The 8,109-nt window shown below is 46.9% G+C and overlaps 1 protein-coding gene across 15 annotated transcripts in view; it reads right to left on the reverse strand.

Moving 5' to 3' along the window:
* Ttll8 (tubulin tyrosine ligase like 8) overlaps window positions 1-8,105 on the reverse strand; it is a 66,153-nt gene extending 58,048 nt beyond the window's left edge. For 8 of the 15 annotated variants that reach the window (XM_063264698.1, XM_063264696.1, XM_056984465.2 and 5 more), the window contains exons 1-2: window positions 6,790-8,105; window positions 6,058-6,165 (exon numbers count right to left, since the gene is read on the reverse strand). In XM_063264698.1, coding sequence (XP_063120768.1) covers window positions 6,058-6,165; window positions 6,790-7,195 — 514 coding nt within the window. In that variant the 5' untranslated portion in view covers window positions 7,196-8,105. The other 7 variants (XM_063264699.1, XM_063264697.1, XM_063264694.1 and 4 more) reach the window with 4 other exon arrangements.
* Window positions 8,106-8,109: the final 4 nt, after the last annotated feature.

Here is an 8,109-nt window from a genome sequence, read left to right on the forward strand (position 1 = left end):
TTAGACTATATTTGGTGGCTATCCCTGGGAGACCTGATGTTTGTTTTCCTTTGTAGAGAAACAAAGGAGGAGCTGGTCTGAGGGACTGGACTGGACTGGAGGAAGGGAGGTGGTGGTGGTGGGGACTATGGTTGAGATGTAATGTATATGGTGAAACTGTACCGACTCGAAGCAGCCAGGAAAGTCCATCTGAGGAAACAGCTGTCCCCTCCAGATTCAGGGCCCAGCCAAGGGTAAGAGGAGTAGATGAACTACCACAGGAAGGCAGAATGGAGCCAAGATCAACCTAAGGCTTCCCACCGATCAAGGACGTCCTGGGTAGAAAGTCCACACCCTGAACATAGGAAGATGGGCCATACCAGAGGAAAGATTAATTAAAAGAAGAACAGTGTGTGGTCAAGGAGATCCGGATATGAACAAACCAACTGTAAAGTTATTTTGAGGGAAGCCAGGGAAATACAAACATATCCTAAGGTTATTTTTTTTTTTTTACTAAGGAATCATTGTAAACTTTGTGAAAGTGAAGAGAGTATTTGGTTATATAAAAATGTCCTTTTAGAGAGTAAATATGTAAATAGGTATACATATTTATTTTAAAACAGTTAAAAATCACTAAAGACAAAGGGGAGACATTTTTATAACATTAAAAACGGGTGTAGTGGGGCTGGAGAGCCTGCTGCTCACAAGCGTTTGTAAGTACAGTTCCAGGGTACCTGATGCTCCCTGGTCTCTATCGGCACTGCACACACACGGTGCACATATACACACACAGGTACAAATGCTCATATACATAAAGTAAAAGTAAAAATAAATAGAGAAATACAACTCTATGTCAGCTGTAATGAGGACAGCCCCTCTTGTCAGCGAATAGCGGTAAATGCAAACTCATGCTCAAAGTGTTGATAGGTGACAGTTGGATGCTCAGCCAGTAAACGTCATTAACACCCATTCCAAGGCCCAAGGAACACTGCGGAAAAGGATTTCTTGCCATCTCTTGGCAAGACAACAATCACGAACTCACACCGGATTGGATTGCCAGAGGTGGGTCTGTGAACAGTCAGGGACAGGGTCTGATGGACCCATACCTCACAGATGAACTATTGGCCCTGGGCACATTCTGAGAGATGGGGCCACCCACTGGTGAGCCCACCAGACTCCAGTGCGTGACTCCAAATTGATGATCAGTTGATCACTGGCTGAACTGAGTGGGATGCTGAATACATAAAGAGACATGAATCTGGAAAAGGGACTTGTAGGGGGCTGGGAATTGATAGAGGGTAGAGGGGGATGAGAGAGTAATCAGAAAGCCTTAGGTACATTTAGAGATTATCAATAAACTCAGTAAAAATAATTTGTCAGGAAAATACAACAGTTCTAAATGTACATGCACCTAATAGTATAGCTTCGACTAGAAACACTGACAGAAGCGAAGCCATAGCCGACTGGGGCATTTGAATTTGCTTCTTTTGGGAAATGAAAGACTAAGCAAAAAGAGCAGCACAAGACAGCAATTTGGACGACAGGATGAGCGACCACATTCCTAAACACAGAGAGATCCAAGACTCAGCCTCCAAGCCCCAGCACACCCAACAGAGCTTACCGCGATGTAGATTGAAAGATGCCTACATTTGTGATGTATTCATGTTTCTAGGTGTCTGGTATTAAGGGGTGTGTCACTAGGGCTATGTGTTGCCTGGTTTCCTTTCTTACTTCCCTTTCTCTGCCTCCTGACACTGTCAACCATGATGGACTGAATCCTCTTAAACCTTGAGCCAAAAATAAGTAATTCCTCCTTTAAGTCGACTCATGAGAGATTTTTGTCATGGAGACAATAAAGCACAGAGGTTGAATTTCCTCCCAGTTACCAAAATCAAACCAGGAGTATATAAAAACAAGTAGATTTTTTGCCCTAAATGCTCCAGAACTCGTAGCACATTTAGGACAAATTAAATGTAAATTTGAAAAAAATATGAATTAAATCTTGACATAGAGGTCTGGCGAGGTGAGGTGGGGACATCCTTGTGGAGGAGGAGACTGTAGGGGGGTGATATGAGGTGTGGAGCCCTGGAGGGGGGTGGACTGGGAGGGGAATAAAATCTGGAGTATAAAAATTAATTGATTAATCAATTAAAAATGAATTAAAAATATGACATATTGGGGTTGGGGATTTAGCTCAGTGGTAGAGCGCTTGCCTAGCAAGCGCAAGGCCCTGGGTTCAGTTCCCAGCTCTGACAAAAAAAAAAGAAAAAATATGACATATCAAAGCATTACAATGCAGGTCAAGTAGTAACCTGAGGGGAATCTGTCGGTTGTTAAATACAGATTTCAGAAAAGAAGACACGTTAAAAGTTGTTGTTATGCTAGCCCAAGAGGGTAGAAAGAAAACGATCCACTCAAGGCGGTTGGAGGAAAGGAAAGGATAAGTTAGGAGCAAAATTCGGTGAAGTGAAAAGTATTCTAGAGAAAACTAGCACAAGAGAGAGTTGGATATGTGAGACATTTGGGGGTAGGGGGTACCGGGGCTGAGGCTCTGTGGCCAGGCACGTGCCGAGCGTGTACAACTCTGAGTTGGATCCCAATACCGAGGAGAATCAAAAGGAAAGGAGGAAGGAAAAGAACATTTTAATCAGAGGAAGTTTTATCTAGGAAAATTAAGAAGGAATGCATAGGACACAAATTAGCAACATTGAGAACAAGAGGGAGAAATTGCTACTGACTGTGGATGTTAAGATAATAATAAAACGTTATTAGCACACACATGCCAACAATTGGGCAGTGCATATGAAATGGACATTTTCTTTAAAATACACATGGAAACGGGCATCAAAGAAACAGAAAATCCAGATCCGCTTATTCCCATTCAAGACATTAATTCCATAATTGGAATATTATCCCAAATGAAAACCTGAAGTGTAGATGACATCCGTTAAGTTAGTCTATCAAGTATTTAAGGGAATTTTTTTTTATGTAAACCATAAAGCTCTACTGTTAACCCCGACACCTGATAAAGACAGTACAAGGAAGGAATAGTGCACACTAATCTCTAATTATGGACAGAGCCCTAATTAATACATTCATAAATTAAATCTAGCGAGAGGGAGAAATAACAAAAATGAAACAAAACACTGCCAAATGGAGTTTATCCCAAAATGCAGAGCTGGTTTAGTGCTTGAGAAGCTGTTAGCATACCGCGCCATACTAACATATAAAATTAACACGACGACCTAACAGACGCAGAAGAAAACATACATAACAGTTGGTAATTGTTAAAAATCAAACAACTTAAAGGCAGAGGCTGGAGAGAGAGCTCAGTGGTTGAGTTTGAGTGTTTGCTGCCCAGTCATGAGGACCAGAGTGCATATTCTAGTGCTCATGTTACAAGGCATCTCATAAATGCCTGTAATCTGAGTTCTGGGGGATCAAATGCTTTCTTCTGCCTTCTCTCCACGCGCGCGCGCGCACGCACTCGGAAAACTTTTTTGTATTTCCAGACAATGTTTCTCTACGTAGCCCAGGAGGTACTGGGACTAGCTCGGTAGACCAGGCTGGCCTCGAACTCACAGAGAACCACCTGGTAGTGCACACATTTAAATACAGAGAGAATCTTTTGTGCACTGAGTGGAAGCATCACCTGTCAATAAAAAGCTGTTGGCCTATTAGCTTCGGCATAAAATAGGAGGTGGGATGTGCCCCCAGGAAGAAAGGATTCTGGAATAGAGTCAGGCCCAGGAGAGATACACCTCTAATGCTGATATGTGGATCAATTGGCCTCATAAAACTGAGATGCTGAGATGAGGTAACCAACCGTGTGGCACTCTCAGAACAGAACAAATCGATTAAATGAATTACAAGCTCGTTGGGGAACAAGCTATGACCTAGGCTTTTACCTGTAAAACATTACGTTCTCAGTTATGTTATTTCAGGAACTTGGGCATGGGTGGAAAAGTCAGTGGTTGCATTTAATCTCAGCACTTGAGAGGCAGATACACACACACACACACACACACACACACACACACACACACAGAGGAAAATGAAATTAAAAAGCCATCTATGGCAGCGTTTAAAAACACCAAGTATAAAGGATTAAATCAAACAAAAGACACACTGGACACTTGCGCAATGAACTATAAACCACTGCTGAGAAGAATGAGATAACTAAATGTTTCTATTTTCAAAGATTTAATATTAAGATGTTAACTGACCCATAAATTCAATGTAAACAATAACGATAGCCCTGGCAGAATATATATGCTTATGTGTTTTTATGTATGTGCGTGTGTATGTGCATGTGCATATTAATCAGGTCCTAAATTTTACACAGTAGTGCAAAAGTCCACGAGAACCTAGGCAACCTTGGAGGCCAGCTTTGGAGTCCTTCACTATGAAGCCTCTGCAACGCAAACACTGGCGTGGGAAAAGAATGAACAGAAAGAGTAGGACTACAGATGGTTAGCCCCCCAAAAGACCTACATCTCTTTGACCCCCCCCCTGAAGAAACACTGTCAGGCATCAGCTGGGCCACTGAATACTCAAATTTAGGACGAGACTGGCAAGTCTTGTCTTCCTCAGTCCCATTAGGTGGCAGACCTGAACTGTAAGACGTGAAATGACAAAGCTTCTAAAGGAAGAGCAGGGCAAAGGGTGTTACCTTCTGCAAGGAGGTGGTAGAAGATAGAAGGGCTCTCACTATAGGAAAAGATCAGTAAGTAGGTCTCCTTAACACCAGAAATTCACAGGCTGGGCATTGTGATGTATTCTTTAATCCCAGCACTTGAGAGGCAGAGGCAGGTGGATCTCTAGGAGTTCAAAATAGTCTTGCTCTATAGTGAGTTCCAGGATAGTCAGGATATATAGTGCCCAGCACTGGGGAGACAGAGGTAGGAGTTCTAGGCCAGCCTGGTCTATAGAGAGAGTTCCGGGATAGCCAGAGCTACATATCGAGAGCCTGTCTCAAAGGGGGAGGGGTGGCGGCGGCAGCGGTGGTGCACGTCTTTGCTCCCAGTACTAGGGAGGCAGAGTCAGGTAGATCTGAGTTTGGGGCCAGCCTGGTCTACATAGCAAATTCCAAGACAGCCAGGGCTACACAGAGAAACCCTATCTTGAAAATAAAACCAACTAACCAAACGAATAAGCAGAAAAAGAAAGAAAAGCAAAATCAACCAACCAGCTAAACCCCAACCACAGATCCTCGAGAGCATCTATAATGCATCGACCCAACACCGAGCTGGTATCCAGAATGTACAAGAAATGCCTGAAATCCAGTAAGACTCATTACTAATAGTGGCCAAGATTCGGAGTAAACACTTCCCCATCGTGGATGTAAGAGAACTGCTAATAAAAAGCCATAGAGAGGGGTTGGGGATTTGGCTCAGTGGTAGAGCGCTTGCCTAGCAAGCGCAAGGCCCTAGGTTCGATCCCCAGCTCCGAAAAAAGAATAAGAAAAAAAAAAGCCATAGAGAGACTGGTAGCACCCACCAGAGTGATCTAAAGGCCAGAGCAATGCCAGCTGCGTGGCCAATGGGAAATGCCCCGGCTGGTAGGCCTGAGCTAATCTTCTTGTTTGTTTGTTTGGTTGGTTGGTTGGTTGGTTGGTTTTGTTTTTCCAAACAGGGTTTCTCTGTGTAACAGAGTCCTGGCTACCCTGGACTGGCTTTGTAGATCAGGCTTGCCTTGAATCCACAGAAATCATCCTGCCTCTACCTCCCACGTGTTGGGATTAAAGGTGTGTACCGCATCCCAGGCCCCGAACTGTATCTCCTAAAACTAAATGTGTAACCGTCTATGACACGTGATTTTACTTATAGATATTTAGTATTCGTTAGTGAATGCGAACCACGTCTGAAGAGCAAGTGCAGTGACCCACTAGGACAAAGGGCTTTACCCTGTACTGCCAGAGCAGTCTCTCACAGAACCAACGCATCTGACTCTCAGGTCCTCAGAAGCCTCAGGAGCCCGGAGGGCAACTGAATCTGGGCCCCCTCCACTATTCCCAAGCCCCCATGCCTGCTCCTTTGAGTAAGGCTGTGGAAAATGCAGAACAAGAAAGGTACAGACTATTTTCTTCTTTGTGATCTCCATCGGACAAAGTGGAAGTCAGCTTCTTCCTCTCTCCATTCTCCATGCTTGCCTCTCGTAGCTGGTTTCTCTGGCCCCCAGCCCCTGCTGACAAAGGTAGAGAGGTCAGACATATCCAGGGAGGCAAGGGTAGGGTTTGGAAGTCCCGGTTATGGCAGGGAGGTCTGAAAGGGAGGTTTGGGGTCAGGGGAAAAGACATGAGTGGGAGGTTTGGGGTGAGAAGTCAGATGAGAAAAAGGGTCCGTGGGGGAACAGGTCTAAGAGTGAGATGAGTAAGTTACGGTAAGGGGACGATTCGGGGGGGGGGTAAGGAAGTAAGTAAGGGGTTGAAGAGAGATTTGGGCCAGACTTAGGGAAGTCCAAGTGGGGTGTCCATTCTGGAGAGAAATACAGATCTGGGGCTCAGAAGGAGAGGTCAAGGTAAGGAGATAGGTCACAAGGTGGGGCCCAGGTTTAGGGTCAGGAAGGGGAGGCAGTTACAAAGTTTGGAGGGAAGTGGGAAGGTGAGGGAAAGAAGGTTGAACAGGCGTGGTGGGGTGAAAGTGGAGAGGGTAAGTGGAGAAGGTAAGCCGGGAAAGTTCTGTGATTCTAAGGATCGAGGCCTGGGGTTCCAATCGGAGGGGGCGGGGCGGGGTTCCGAGCACCGGATAGGAGGGGACCTGGGCGCTAGCGAGGGCTGGCCTGGCGCGTCTGAGGGCAGACAGTGCTCACCTGGGACCCGCCCTACAGCGCGTGCTGCGGCAGCGGAGCGGCGGCCCGAGCGGCCAGGCGTCTTGCGGTTGCCCAGGGCAACCGGCCTTGCCTGCGCGATGCATTGTGCAGACCCGTGGCGCTGGCGGCGGAGCTTTCGGCGTGCTGAGCGGCGCCCCACTCTGGGTGTGGGGCTTCGTGGACGCACAGGCGGCAGAGACTGCGGGGGGCTGCGTGAAAGAGGAATCCGCTGACAGCGGCGCAAAGAGGGCACCCGAGACGCAGTCCGGACGCTGTTGCTGGCTTTCACACAGAACCTTGGTTCTAGATCCAGTCCCGTGTTACGGTCCAAGGAGCGGCCAGGGCCTGGGCGGGGGTGGGGTCGGGGGCGAGGGCGGGGACTAAGTCCCTGGACGGAGCAGGCCATGCGTCAGGATTAGTCCTTAAGTGCCTGCGACCCTCGCCTGGGTCATGTGCTCCTGCTCCACATCTCCCACGCACCTGCCAGGGTCACACAGACAACCCGGGCACTCAGACTACACCAAGTCACAAAGACTATGGGTCACACCCTGCCCCACCCTCGACTTCCTCCCTCCTGGCTCCCTTGTTGTCCATGAGAAGCCTCCACTTAGGCCTGAGATGGACGGAGTCCAAGGGTTCTTCCAGACAGACGTTCTCCCCTTGCCAGCAGAGTGTCTACTGAGATCAGGGTGGGCAGAGTAAGTCCTCTGTGCCCAGAGGAACATCAAGTGGCCTTGGTCCCTAGGTTTATTAGTGGGATACCTGTGCTGTCGCCCTGGTGTTTCCAGGAGGTCCCTGACAGCCAGCGCCACTTGCCATCCAGGCCTTACCAGGTTAGTTCCTGTGTTTGCCCTGTGTTTGTGCCTATGTGGGTGGCACCTTGGGTTGTGTTGAGGAAAGGCTGGCACTCTGTCAGAGTTATCATTGTTCTAAAGCTCAAACTTCAGGTAATTTCCCGTGGGTTTAAAGCCATGGTTCTCAACCTGTGGGTCGCGACCCCATTCACAGGGGTCACTTTTCATAACTAGCAACATTACACTTACGAAGTAGCAGTGGCATCATTTTATAGTCGGGGTCGCCATAACATGTGGGACTATGTTAGGGGGCCCTAGCTTTAGAAAGGTTGAGAACGACTTGATCAATGGCATCTTTAACAGATTTTGCTCTTCAGGTATCATAGGGTTCTTCTCCCTGACTGGTGATCTAGTCTTTACTCACGGGGGTTATACAAATCAAGGAATAAATAAAAAATGGCTTTCTACTCTAAGGCCCTACTTCTCATTCCCTTCCACCTTTTTTTTTTCCAGAAGCATTTAACAG

The sequence above is a fragment of the Rattus norvegicus genome, chromosome 7 (genome assembly GCF_036323735.1).
Source record: "Rattus norvegicus strain BN/NHsdMcwi chromosome 7, GRCr8, whole genome shotgun sequence".
Taxonomy (NCBI): Eukaryota; Metazoa; Chordata; class Mammalia; order Rodentia; family Muridae; genus Rattus; species Rattus norvegicus.